At 47.0% G+C, this 14,039-nt stretch overlaps 2 protein-coding genes across 6 annotated transcripts in view; one reads left to right on the top strand and one right to left on the bottom strand.

Annotated features, from left to right (window-relative positions):
* The window catches only part of kidins220b (kinase D-interacting substrate 220b), a 21,366-nt gene extending 14,243 nt beyond the window's left edge, over window positions 1-7,123 (top strand). For 2 of the 5 annotated variants that reach the window (XM_076755831.1, XM_076755832.1), the window contains exons 24-30: window positions 1-159; window positions 649-771; window positions 1,374-1,403; window positions 2,355-2,492; window positions 2,596-2,694; window positions 3,671-3,901; window positions 4,354-7,123. The exon at window positions 1-159 is cut by the window's left edge and continues 77 nt beyond it. In XM_076755831.1, the coding sequence (XP_076611946.1) occupies window positions 1-159; window positions 649-771; window positions 1,374-1,403; window positions 2,355-2,492; window positions 2,596-2,694; window positions 3,671-3,901; window positions 4,354-5,544 (1,971 nt within the window). In that variant the 3' untranslated portion in view covers window positions 5,545-7,123. The remainder of the gene's footprint in view (window positions 160-648; window positions 772-1,373; window positions 1,404-2,354; window positions 2,493-2,595; window positions 2,695-3,670; window positions 3,902-4,353) is intronic. The other 3 variants (XM_076755834.1, XM_076755835.1, XM_076755833.1) reach the window with 2 other exon arrangements.
* A 299-nt stretch (window positions 7,124-7,422) lies between these two features.
* Window positions 7,423-10,737, bottom strand: id2b (inhibitor of DNA binding 2b). The gene is given in 5 exon segments (XM_076755888.1): window positions 7,423-8,139; window positions 8,531-8,599; window positions 10,188-10,556; window positions 10,558-10,613; window positions 10,695-10,737. Coding segments are annotated over 4 exon segments (528 nt in total). The 3' UTR covers window positions 7,423-8,139; window positions 8,531-8,539.
* Between the last annotated feature and the right edge of the window lie 3,302 nt (window positions 10,738-14,039).

The following is a 14,039-nucleotide window of genomic DNA, read 5'->3' on the forward strand; positions in this document are numbered from 1 at the left end:
CGCCCCACCTCAGTGTATTCTCAGGTGTCGTCGGCATGCTCGCCCTCCGCCTCCTTCAGTGGACCCTTCAACCAGCCAGCGGGGGGCGTCGTCTCCCCGCAGCCTCACAGCAGCTACTACAGCGGCATGGCCGGACCGCAGCACCCCTTCTACAACAGGGTGAGTACAGGCTCCGCCCACAGTCATCTGATGATGTCATCCAGGTGAGTTCTGAGATTCGGCTGTCAGGTTTTGTTGGTCTTAATTTTTCAGTGAGTCCAAAATATCGACCCTGACTCGGCGCCATCTCGCCTGATTTGCCGAATGGTAGGTTTGATGTGATGTCATCACCGCCGTCGCAGACAGTTTCCTGCTCACCTGGTTCAGTTTCTTTCGTTGTTGTGTTTTCTGTCGTTTTCTGCTCACTTTGATTTGATGGAGTCTCTGCTGTCGCGCTCATGCAGCTGTGTGTCACGGCGTGCAGAAGGTCAAAACTCTGGTTGACTGGGGATGAAACGTTCAAGCGTCAGCGTTTGACGGTCGGTCACAGACCGTCAGCGTTCGTCCTTCAGCAGCAGCTGACAGCAGAGATTCTCTTTCAGTTGCCTCCTTCTTGTTGTTGGATGTTGAATCGTCTCCATGAGCATCATTTTGATTTTCCCCCCTCAGCCATATTTCCCCCATCACCTTTACCAGCCGCCACGCCCACTCATGGCCTCCTCCTACCCATCACAATATCACCTCCGCCCACCACCTAAAACCTCGTTCGCTCGGGACGTCTCAGCTGCACCTGTAAGTACATCGAACACCTGGAACACCTGAACGTGTTGAACATGAAGCTGTGAACTGTTCAAACTGTTCATGATCAGAGCTCGTCATGCTAACGTGTTTTTATCGTTTTCGTTGTTCTTCATTTAGAAATACAGAAATGAATGAATGAATCAACAGAAGGCTCATCAGGTGTTTTAAAAATTCAATATTAAAGCAGAATTGAAGTCACTTCTCACTCAGTGTCTCATCAGTCTGAGTTTTGTCCTTTAGATCATTTTATCCTTTGTTTTGTCATTGATGGTTTTCCGTAGTTTCATGGTCCTCGATGCTACTTCAAGAAAAAAAAGTTCCCATCATCCCCAGCTGTTAGTTTCTGCTTTTCGTCCTCGTTCTTCTTCTGCTGTTGATGACTCCAGGCTTCCTCTGCTCGTCTCTTCTTCTGTGGTTTCTGGGCCTTTGCTGAAATTTGAACCTTCCTTTTAATGGACGAACATTGAGTTTCTGTCGGCCATCGTTCCCGCTCTGCGTCCTGATCGTCAGTCAGTGTTCTCCAGATGTTTTCTCTCCAGCTGTTTCATTCCTCACCTGTCTGTCTGTCTGTCTGTCTGTCTGTCTGTCTGCAGTATAAGGTTTCATCTTTGAAAAGGAAGCAGGTATTGAACTCTCCCTAACGTCACCTCCCTCCTACCTTCCTCCCTTCCTTCCCTCCCTCTGAAATGCTCTGCCTACTACAACTCCCAGCATGCACCTTGCCTGGACTAGCCTGTAGCCTCAGTAGAGTTGGACATGTTTGATTTGCTCAGAGTGACCTTTGACCCCTTCCCAAAAACTGAGCAGCTCACCCCCCCCCCCCCCACACACACACACACAGGTGTCCCAGCTTGTCCCGTCCTGCACACTGTAAAAAATGTCATTAAAAGTTAATGACAAACTTAACAAACAGCAGGTTGAATGCTGACGATCCGTCCTGGAAATGATTACACGTGTGTGTGTGTGTGTGTGTGTGTGCGTGTGTGTGTGTGTGTGTGTGTGTGTGTGTGTGTGTGTGTGTCCTTCCTTTGGGAAAAAAAAAACATGTTTAACTCTTTTCCTGACTTTTTCTTTTCTTTAACACAAAAGTAACAAAAGATTGAGTTCATGAAGATCAAAAATGTGGAAACAAGCAGAAAAAGTGACGTGCGGTGAAGTGAAGTGTTCAGTCTGAAGCTCGATGTGACGGACGGCTTTCCTTCTGGCCTCTGAGGCGTGTCAGTGTCAGTCCTTTGATGTAAATACGATGTCATTGAAAGCCATGAAAGACAAAAAGAAAAAGGACTTTTGAGGTGAAAGAACATCATTCAGACTTAACTCTCAGTCTGTTTTCACTCAGTTTCAGAGCTCAGTGAGACTTTGTGTCTTTAAATCTGGAAAACGTCTTCAGCAGGTTCGCGGTCAGATGGTAGTTTGAGACCTTTGTTTTCGCCTCTTTGGTCCGTCTCTCTTCCGTTTGCTCGTCGTAGAACAGAAACATCTTTAACGTCTTGGTAGTTCACCGACCTTCTGCCTGCGTGTCCCTCAGCTTCCGTTCGCCACTGAGAATCAAACGTTTGCGTCTTTGTGTTCAGGGTTCGGCGTCCGTGGTGTCGGGCGCTCCGGCCGTGCTGCTCAGCTCCATGGCGACCGAGGCCGTCTGCGAGCGCGTGCGGCAGATCGACGGCATCGACCAGAGCATGATGGGACAGTACAGCGCCACCATCAGGAAGGTCAGCGACACCAGTCTGCATGCGGATCAGCTGTGAGGCTGAGATGTTCAGTGAGACCAAAGGTTTCTACGTGACGACTGAATTCCCTCCATCTTGTTTTCAGGCCAACGTTAACGGCCGAGTTTTGTCTCAGTGCAACATCGACGAGCTGAAGAAGGAGATGAGCATGAACTTTGGAGACTGGCAGCTCTTCAGAGCCACGGTGGGTCCACCAAACGCTGATTCAGCACCAAGCGTGCTAGCATCGTGAGGAGCTAAATGTTCGCATGTTGAAGACCCCATGAACTGTAAACTGTCGTCATGTGACGTTTTTAATCTGTCACTTATTTTATGCATTGATTGTTTTTGTCAGTTAGAGTTTATTAGTTTCAAATGTCCTGTTTTGTTCTATTAAAAGTCAACAACCAGCTAATGTTCATTTTAAAAGAGGGAACCAGCGACGTTTTGACATTTTTGCTCAAAAAAAAAAGTAAATAGTTATTCAGTTATTAAAAAAAACTGCCAGTTGGTTTTCTGTCCTAATCGATTCATTGATTGATTGCTCTAAAGTGATGTGTTGAATATGAAACAGGACAGTAAAATGGTAAAAAAAAAAAAAAAATAATAATAATAAAAGATATATATATAAAACTCTTACTGTTGATCAGATCGTGGCAGATTGATCGATTAGTGAAATAAAATCTGCTGTCGTCTGCGAATCGATTCATTCGGTGAAGCTGCGACTGTTTTAATGCTGCTGCAGACGTTCAGGGATAAAGACAAAAACACGTTTTACACAGAATTGTTTGAGGGTCTGTGGTTGTTCCTTTAGCAAACATTAGCATATCAACATGCTAACTTTGCATGCTAACCTGAAGGACCACACTTTATTCTGGCAATATCAGAGGTTCTGTATTTATGTCTTTAACATGTTTAATTTTGTTTGTGCAATCAAACCTTTAATGTTACAGATTGTTTTACTGTAGCATGCTAATATTAGCACGCTAACATAACTCAGTCAACTCTGGATGGAAACTGTTTAGTAGCTGATTACAGGGTCACTAATTGTCTTTAATGCTGCACACCCCCTGATTATAAACAACAATGGAATGATTGAAAGTAAAGATTTTAGTTTATTTTTGACCTTTGACCTCAGATGTTGACTTCTAACTCTCTGAATTGTCTGCTCCACTGTCCAGGTTCTGGACCTGCGTCACATAGAGAGTCAGGTGCTGCACGAGGAAACTGCCAGTGAGCAAGGCAGCGTCGTGGGCGGTCACGCCGAGGTGGGAAGGCGAGCGGTGGCTCCTCCTCACGCTGGCGCCGACAACACGGACGCTTCACCGATGTACAGCTTCAACCTGAGCTTCGAGGAGCTGAGCACTGTGGGACTGGACGATCCAGCAAGACACGGAAATGCACAGTGGATGGTAAACCAGAACAAGAATCCTTTATCTGAAGGACCAAACGACTGAAACACCCACAGGAAAAAGGACCTCAGCGGCTGTGCTGATTGGTCCATCAAACAGGAAACAGATTTATTTAATGTTTGGGTTTGTGATGAAGGTTATTCTTCAGCTGTCAGAGTCGAGAAATGAAGACCTGAATATCCTGAAGATGATTCATTCAACATTCACTTCAGGAAAGACATTCAGTGATTGATAATCAATCGATTGTTTGAGTCATTGATTAACAAAGACTCAGAGTTTCTCAGATCACATGATTTAAATTCAGTTCCGAGTCTTTGTTTGAAATGAATCTTCTTGTTAGCTGTTGGGTTTCACTCAGGTGAGCAGCTCTGATACTCAGAGTCAACAGGAAGCTGGAGAAAGTTTCTTCCAACGGGACACAAACTTTTCTTCTGTGCTCCTTCTGTCCTCAGGGTGGCGCTCACCGAACCGCCAGCATGACCAGCCTGAACTCACAGGAGTCCTCCAATGACATCGGCAAGCTGACGGACAAGCAGCAGGCCGAGTACCGCAACGCCTACCAGGAGTACATCGCCCAGATGGCCCAGCTGGAGATGGGCGGCGGCAGCGGAGAGAGGCCCGTCCAACCACAGCCGGGACAGTTCATGACATCATCTTCAGAGGACAAGAGCAAAGATGGCGGTGACCAGGACGGACGCAAGTCCTTCAATAAGAGGAGCGGTGGAAAACCGGCGGCAGACAACACCGACTTCTCCAACGGTGACGCCCTGGACCCCATCACAGAGGAGGATGAGAAGGGTGACCACGGGTCCTCCAAGTCCCTGCTGACCCGCAAGACCTCAGCCGAAAGAGGCGGGCTGTTCCAGGGCGCCGCCGACCTGAAGCTGAAGGCCGGTGGCGGGCTGCGCTACCAGAAGTTGACCAGTGATGACGAGGAGTCCGAGGAGTCTGATAATGCTCCCCTGCTGAAAGACGGCAAGAAGGTGGCCGACCCCAAACTTCCTGGCGGCTCGCTGGCACTTAAGGGTAAAGACTACCTTTCAGACGCCATGTTGGACAAGAAGGACTCATCGGACTCAGGCGTGCGGTCCAACGAGAGCTCTCCCAACCACTCGCTGCAGGACGAAGAGGCGGACCTGTCCCAGCTGGAGAGGGCCAACCTGATCGAGCTGGACGAGGAGAGCCTGGCCAGGAAGCGAGGCCTTCCCAGCAGCCTCAGTGGCCTCCAGGACCCGGCCGTCGCCCGCATGTCCATCTGCTCCGAGGACCAGTGCAGCCTGCTGGCCAGCAGCCCCGAGGAGAGCTGGCCCTCGTCCAAGAGCTACAACCTGAACCGCACGCCGAGCAACGTGACACTCAACAACAACACCAACGCCCAGCAGGGCACCCGCGCCCGCCCGCCTGCGGAGGGCTCCACCTCCTCTAACCCCACCTCCTCCTCCTCCAGTGATGTCATCATCTCCCCGAGCTCCGGGACCACCGGCACCTCTGGAACTAGCACCGCCACCAGGCCGGGGCCGAACAACGAGAACGTTCGCGTGGTCCACCTGAAGAGGGGCCTGAAACCCGGAGACCCGCCGGAGATCTGCACCGTGTCATCCGACACCGTCACGTTCGGCGAGGAGCGGGAGAGCATCCTGTGACCTCCTGGTGACCCGTGAAGATCAGGAGAGCGCTGAGGGTCCCAGCAGGAGCCGTCATTCGGTGGCGGTGAGGAGTGAAGAGCGGCTGCTGGTGGACTCGTAGTTGATCCTGTAGTTGATCAGTGGTGGTTTGCTGCATGCTCACAGCTGTCGTCAGTAGAAGTCCGTAGAAACTAGAAGCTGCTGCATGTTGTTGTTGTTGTTGCTGTTGTTGACATGAGAGTGTCTCACAACATGTGCACATTATTATTTATGTTAGCGTCACTGCAGGTGCACCGAGAGCGAAGGGTCAAAGGTTGAGTTTTTGTGTTGCCTGCAGATTTTTACTGAACATTTCTGGAACTGAAGGGAAAAATGTCTGAACGATTTGAACGAAACATTTGCGGTGTCTGATCTTTTACTTTGAAGGAGCTGCAGATGGCGGCAGGAAGCCTGAAAGCTGTTCTGTCTTAACGTCCGTGGCCTCGCTGTAACACAGTTCACAGTCGGGGAGTGGAGGAAGTATTTTATTTTGAAATGTTGGGTCAGATATTAAACAAGAACACGTTTGGTTTGAGTTTGCAGTGGCGCCCCCTTGTGGTTTCCTCCTCTAATAATGAGCCTGAAACACATTTTACTGTGAAATTGAAACTGAACCAGAGTCTCATCACAGAAAAACCGTCAGACTGGTCAGGAAAGATCAAAAGTTAAAGAACAAACGTGTTTCTGATACTTAAAGGTCTGAACTCACAGATCTGGGATCAGATCAAATGTTGGTTTTGGGATTTGAAGTAATTTTTATCTCAAACTAAATCTCAGTCTGAAGCTGGTTTGACCTGAGGTTTTGATCCATGTTTAAAGATGATGTCACGCTGAACTTTGACCTCTCTGTAAAGAAAAGCTTTTCTCTCTTGTGTTTGATGTTAAAAGATGCTCACGTCACCTCTGTCCTCTGATTGGCTCTCATTTAACTTCAGCTTTTCTGTGAGTTTGATCATTTCTACTGAAAGTCATTTTGATGAAGTTGACGTGAACTCGTGTCTCAGTATTAACTCTGATCTCGTGTCAGTTTACAGTGTTTGTGTTTATGTGAAGAGTTGTTGTTTTCAGTCAAATCAACAAATCAGTGATTCAGGCTGAGAACTGGAGGCTTTTATTCTGAAGGAGTTGCTACAATTAATCAGTTATCAAGAAAATGAATTGATTGATCGTCTGAGTAAAAAACATGTGAAGACGTCGTCTTGATGAGCTTTTCGTTTTCTGACCTCTGAGAATATTAATTAAAAAACTAAATAATATCAATTAAACAAATCAATAATGAAAATGACGATTGGCTGATCGTGATCAGAGCAGATCGACTTCAGATCAGCTGATTGTTGAAGAGAAGAAAGCAACATTTTGTCTGGTGAAGTAGAATGTCTGTATGCAGTAATGCAGTAGTGCAGTGGTACAGTAATGCAGTAGTACAGTAGTACAGTAGTACAGTATCTTGTGTGTTCTTGTGAAGCTGCACGTTGGTGTTGCTCGTTTGTGACTCGTCGTCGTCGCGGCGCTCTCAGCTGATCTCACTTCAGAAAATAAAACCTGGATGTTGAACGTTGATGCTTTCTGACTTGTGTCATCACTTTTATGAGTTTAGTTTTAATAAACACTTTCCTCTGAAGTACTGAAGTATAAAGACAGTGGAAATACTCCAGTAGAAGTACCTCTAACAGTGCAGTACTTTGTGTTTTACTTTCCAGCTGAGAAAATGTTCAGGAGCGTCAGATGAATTTAAGAGTTTCACCACCAGGAGGCGACATTTGTTCACAGTCTGACAGCCGACAGGAAGCTTTAAGGTTAAAAAACAAAAAGTCAAAACAGAAACTTTGCAGTGAATAATTCAATCTGATGCTCAAATACTTTAATTTATTGTATAAAAGTTTACAGTTTTTGTAACATTTCAGTGTTTCTGGAGGAAAAGCAAATAGAAAATGTCAGATTTTATTTTTTTTAACTGCTGAACAGAAACTTTTACTGTTCAAACTTTAATCCAGAACAGGAAACACACACTTACTCCTGTCACAATACAGGTTTTCTGAGCTAAAGGAAGTGCTTGTTTTCAGAATAAGAGTCCTGTAACCTCTGCTCGGATCAGCGTCCTGGTCCACTTCCTGTCAGCGAAAAATGACTTCAGAAAATGGATCCAAAGTAAGTCTGAAAGGAATGACACTTCCTAAAGGATTTTCAAAATAAGACTAAAAGCATCAATAATGACAAGGTCCTGTTTTATTGTGTCACAGACTCAGATTTCCTGTTTTGTCCCACAGCGAGGAAGCTTCCACCACTTTGTCCTGTCAAAGTAAAAGTCATTTTTCAAAATGTGATATCGTTCACGTGTCCCAACACGCTGGTTTCAGCGTCCTCAGGACTCCGTAGACGTAAACAGAAATGTCAAAGGACTCTGGTGTCATTCCTCTCGTGAATGCCTGTCGCAGGTCAAACAGGGTCATCGAAAACCTCCAGAGACTCAAACTGAGTGAAGTGAAGAAGAAGACGACGCCGCGAACAACCTGCTGACTGCAGGACACTCCACCGAGTTCTCCGAGGTCAAAGTCAAAGAAAAGGTCCAAACACCTGCAAGAGACAAGAGTCAATCAAGTTCAGAGACTGAAAGAGTTTCCACGTGAGAACAAACAGGACAGACGGACACCAGGACATCCACAGGCTTTTATTGTGACGGGAGAACTGGCGCCACCTGCTGCTCATTAACGGCAACCAGCTGCTGCTGACCTGAAAGCTGGAGGAAAAGACAAGAAACTGACCTCAGATCAGATCAGACAGAATGAGAGAAACACGAACGTGACGTCACTCAAAGTTTGAGTCTGAATGAAGCCTCGCTACGTACGGCTAGCTGCGTTAGCATTGTAGCTGTGGTCACTCTGTGTGTGTGTGTGTGTGTGTGTGTGTGTGCGGGTGTGTGTGTGTGTGTGTGTGTGTGTGTGTGTGCGGGTGTGTGTATTCTCACCACGCACGGTCAGTGATGCAGCGTCCGGCTGTCTTCGACCTCACGGCCTGTTTCTGTCAACTCGATGGACTGCAGAGACACAAAGACGAGTCCAGAGGTCAAAGGTCAAGTCCTGTCTGTCCACAAAGTGTAAATAAAGTTTATTTGATTTTTTCTGAACATGACTGGAGGAATATTAGAAGGACAGCGTCGCTCATAATCATCAGAGTCATGATCAGTATTTTTATTGTTATGAAAGTGATTGATAAACGGCAGTGATCAGCTGATTAATCAATTAGTTTATTGATCAGTTGCCTCATTTTTCAAACATGATTCTCAGGTTTTCTTCATCTCTGCTGACGACAAACTGAATTTCTTCCTGATAAATACGACACGCGTCATCATCATCAATACGTGATTGGTCAGCTCATCAGGATCAGTCCTGTCAGGTCCAGGTCACACCTGCTCGGGTTCACAGACCTGAGCCGCCAGGTCCTGGTCTGAGACTCCGAGGCTCTGAGCTGGATCCACCAGCATCAACAGTTTTCCGGTCACAGATCAGCTGGAAGGACGTGGATCTGACCCTGAACAGTCAGAGCGTCTCTGTGGAGACCTGACATCCACCTGAGTCCAGGTCCTGCACAGACAGGTGAGATCACCTGAAATACAGTAAACTGTGACGGTCTGCAGTGCAAACAAAGCACATCATCTGTGTACTTGTACTTGAGTACAACTGCAGTATTTGTGGCTCCAGTCCGTCAGCCAGATGAAACCAGGATCCTGTTGATTTGATTGGCTGATTGCTGATCATGTGATCACAGGTGCAGGAGGTCGATGTGTTGGGAAAGCTCCCAGCATGCACTGGGGCAACATACTCATGGTCAGGTGACCCGTGATGCTTGTGTGTGTTTGGTCAAGTGTCTTCACTTCGTTAACGTGAAAATGAAACATGGCCGACATCAGACAGGCCTCACCTGTTCAGGTGAAACAGACCTCACCTGTTCAGGCGACATGACACGCTTCCCATTTTAGATTGTTTGTATTTATGTTGTTTGTTTGTGTTTATCATGTCCAAGTTCAGCTTCATTTTGAAAACATTTCAGATCATCTCGGTTAGTTATAAAGCTGACAGCTACATTTGTATCTGAACTGACTTCCTGTTTGTTTCCACAATAAAAGTCTGGGTCCTGATCAATAAACTGCACTCAGCAAGTTTGGGTTTACAGACTTGTTGCTATGACAACAGTTCCAGATTCTCATGTTGATCCAGTTCAGGATCTAAAGGTCATTTTTAAGGTGGATCTGGTCTGAAGAGATCTGGATCACATCTGGATTTTTCACAAATGAGACAAAAACCTTTTCATGATTTTATTGACGTGACAGATATTTATATTTATATTTAACAGATATTTATTTCCACTGCGTCCCAAACTCTGGTCCTCGGACCTCCGCGGGTCTTCAGCCTGAACTGAGCTGTTTAGTTTTTCTTGTTTTTCTCTTTGAGCTGAAAAAACTTTTCGAATCTGTTTCTGGATCAGTTTTTACAGTTAACTCACATCGTGACTGATCTGTAATCGATAATCTGATCAATACATTTATCTTCAGATCAACAGTGAACAGTCAGCAAAGAATCACACATGAACAGTTATCAATAACAGTCATCGATCCCGTCTCCTACCTGGCAGGTGTGGGTGTTGGCACCGGAGCTCCGGCCGCTCTCTGGCCGCTCACCGGCCGGACAGGACGCGTCCAGCTCGGTCTGCAGGTCCAGGATGTAGTCGATGACGTGCTGCAGGATCTCCACCCTGCTGGCGGCCCGTCGGGGCGTCAGACCCGGAACCAGCTGCCGCAGCAGCCGGTAGCACAGGTTCATGTCCTGCAGCAGAAGCACCGGGACCTGCGCGGTGTCTCCCGCCGCCGCCGGGCTCTTGTACCGGGAGAAGCTCCGGGAGAATCCCCGCAGAGGGCAGCGGAGGCTCCGGCGGCTCGGGCTCAGCGCGTCGCTGCCCGCAGACAGCACCGGGCTGCCGGCTTTCATGGTTCCTGTCAGGCGGTGAGACAACCGGACTGGACCGGACCGGACAGCTGCAGACGGACTGACGGACTGACGGCGGCTGCAGGAATAATAACAGAACGATCAATAAATGTTTTGAAGTCACAGAAACATGTTCAAACTGAGCTGAACTGAGCTTCTTATAGAGCCGCTGTGCGCTCAGCTGGACGCTCATTGGCTCTCACCTGAGTCAGTCATCACCCCGAGCGAGCTGATTGGTCCCCGAGCGACCAGTCTGTAAGTCCTGCAGCTCACCTGTTACCTGTCTGCGGCTCGACGTCACTTCACGCTGTTTTCTTCATTTGTTTTGATCAGGAACTTAAAAAAATAAAATATGAAATTTAGAAAACACTGGAGGGTGGACAAAATAACATGAACAGCTACAGTAGAAACCACTGACGTTTACTCTCAGCTTCATTCATGAACTTTAATTAACTTTATTTAACTTTAATTAGCTTTAATTAGCTTTGATTGAAAGGTGTCTATGTGCTGATGATCCGTCTCCAGCAGACACCTGAACGTCTCACACGAAAACAACAAAGCTGTAATCAGTCAAACTGAAACGTGTTGAGACGCTGCTCAGTTCAGACTTTAAGTTCACCGAAGAGGTGAGAGCTGAGGGCGACGGGAGGGCAGAGACATGCAGCAGACGCACGAAAGACACAAAAAACACACACGAAAGACACAAAAAACATATACGAAAGACACAAAAAACACATACAAAAGACACAAAAAACACACACAAAAGACACAATGAACAGCCGGCTTTACTTCACGTTGTACTTCTTCTTTTCTTTTCCTTTTATTTGACATGAACGTGTTAAAAACATGATGAACTTAACGTCCTTCGTCTTCACATCGTAAAGGTCGAGTGGATTCACGGTGGAGCTGCTGGACCTCAAACTGTCTTCTGTCCTGCAGAGAAGCTGCTGAAGGTTCAGGGTTCAGCTCCCTGAGACCTGCAGACCAGATCCAGACTCTGGAACCGGAGCAGGACAGCAGGTCTCTGCAGACCCGGCAGAGAGAACAAGAGACCGATGGACCTGCAGGACTGGAGACATCAGAGTCTCTGAGGCTGTGATGAAGGTCAAAGGTCAAACTGTCTCACACATCTCCTTGTTCGTAGAAGTCTTTGTTCCCTCACTTTAAAAGGTGCTTCAGGACACATCAGACCTGTGGAGGTAACTGTCAGCGTGACGTCTGATTGGACGCCGAGAGGTTGAGAGCAGCTGAAGGACTCTTGAGGACGCCGGCCTCAGATGCTGTTGAGACTGATCCGGGGTCAGCGGGGCTCATCTTCTACACTGATGCTGCCTTTCATCGTCATTCATATGAAAATCAATAATTAAATCAGCTCTTGAGACGAGCTGATTTCCATCCAAAACAAGTGATGATGAAAGCAGGAGGAGGATGACCTCTGACCTCCACTGGCCAGTAAACAAACAGAAAGAGGACAAACAAACAGAGACAGAAAACAAACAAGAAACACATGAATTTTCCTGAAAAACCAACAAACAGGAAGTTTGTCCTGAAATGTAAGTTTAAACTTGTGTTTGAAAAAACAAGCTACAAATTAGCATTCAATGCTAAATGAAACAGCTGCCCTTCACAGTAAAAGCGTTGGCGGCTGCGGTGCTGCAGCAGTTGTTCAGTGATCAGAACGTCGGCAGTTCGATTCCCGGTTATGCGTAGTTATGGCTCCATAGAGCAGACTGACACTTTGGCCACAGACACAGTGACATGATGGATTCACTTCTTCCTGTTTGTGTAACGCATCACTTCCTGTGCAGATTCAAACGCTGAATTATCTTCTTTTGAAGTTTTCACTGTCAGTGAATGCAGTTTGCAGTGTTCCACGTGGTCGCGGTCGAGCTGTCTGGAAACGGGCAGACTGAGTGTTTTACGAGCACTTTGTCAGTCAGACGGTCGTTTTTAACGAGTTAATTGTATGTTTGACAGATATGTGTGAGGCTGTGATCAGAGATGCTTCAAACTGCAGCTGTTGAAACCACAGACACATTTTCAGCATTTCTGAAATCCTTCTGTCTGACCTGAGGCAGGTGAGTCCAACTCAAACTTCAGTTTGGAAAAATGTGACGATGAAGAGCGGAAGATGAAGAAAGTTCTCAATTATAACTTTGAGCCGATGAGTCCTCGATATTAGAGAGAAACAGAAAAAGGTGACGTCTCATTTTTAGCTGATGACCATCGACGTTACTGAAGTGACTGAAGTTAGCGGTCGTTGTTAGCTAATAAAACTAATGTTAGCTGCATCACTGCTTCCAGCTGGGAAATATGAAATATGACCACCAGCTGACATACGGTCATGCTAACAGGCTAAAGCTAACAGGTCCCAGGTCACGCTATCATGCTAACAGACTGAGGCTAAAGCTAACAGGCCCCGTGTGATGACATCATGTTTGCATGCAGAGCTCATTGAATGCAACATGATTTCAAAGAGAAGCATAACGAACAGACACGTTCAGGTGACGCTTTAAGTTTTCAAACCATGTTTTTAGGCCTTCAGGGTGAAGAGCGGCTCGTGCTCGGCTAACATGATGCAGCAATGACTTTGAGAGCAAGAACACACACGTGCACACACACACTCAGGCGCACACACGTGAAGGTTTGCTGAGCGCCGACTCGCTGACGTTCAGTCTCACAGTGAGCAGCTGGACTCCTGCAGGAACTCTGAACATTTGCAAGACAAACAACAAAAATCAGTTGTGCAGCACACACACACACACACACACACACACACACACACACACACACGCACACAGTGTCCTCTGTTATGAAAATGTGTGTGAGTGTAACAGTAAAAGCCCTCTGTGGCTTCATGATTTGAATGCTCGCCGGCGGCTGCAGGTCGTGTTTTGCATGTTCCAGCTGCGAGTTGGTGATCAGAGCGACGCCGCGACCTGCAGAGCTGCAACGATAAGATGCAAAGTGTGAGGATCATTACGGTTCAGACGCTCGACTCGCAGTCAAATGAGACCGAGCAGAAAGACCTGAAAGACATGACAGACTCAGGGCAGACATGTCTGTCCTCTGATGGTCCTCTCTGAGTTCAGCTCCACAGACAGAGACAGACGGGAGCTGAAGACAAACACATCATCGTCATCGCCTCCGAGCTCCACATGTGAGTCTAACAGCCAATCAGGGAGCAGCACTGTGCTCCGACTGACCTTGAACCGGCTGTGTGTTTATTCAGTCTCTTTGTTGCTGTGTGTGTGTGCGTGTGTGTGTGTGTGTGTGTGTGTGTGGGTAGAGGCTCTCTCTGATCTGTGTGTGTCAAAACAACATCCAGGGTAAAGGAACAGAAACAAAGTGTTTGAAGGCAATAAATAATGCGACTGGAGAGACAGAGTCTCCATCAGCTGCACTCTGAGGTACTTTCACTCAACACAGAGAGTATTTGTACACTGAGTACTTCTTCCAGGCCTGCAGTCAGACAGACGGAGGCTGGTGGGGTCA

The sequence above is a fragment of the Chaetodon auriga genome, chromosome 18, assembly GCF_051107435.1.
Source record: "Chaetodon auriga isolate fChaAug3 chromosome 18, fChaAug3.hap1, whole genome shotgun sequence".
NCBI classification, from domain to species: Eukaryota; Metazoa; Chordata; class Actinopteri; order Chaetodontiformes; family Chaetodontidae; genus Chaetodon; species Chaetodon auriga.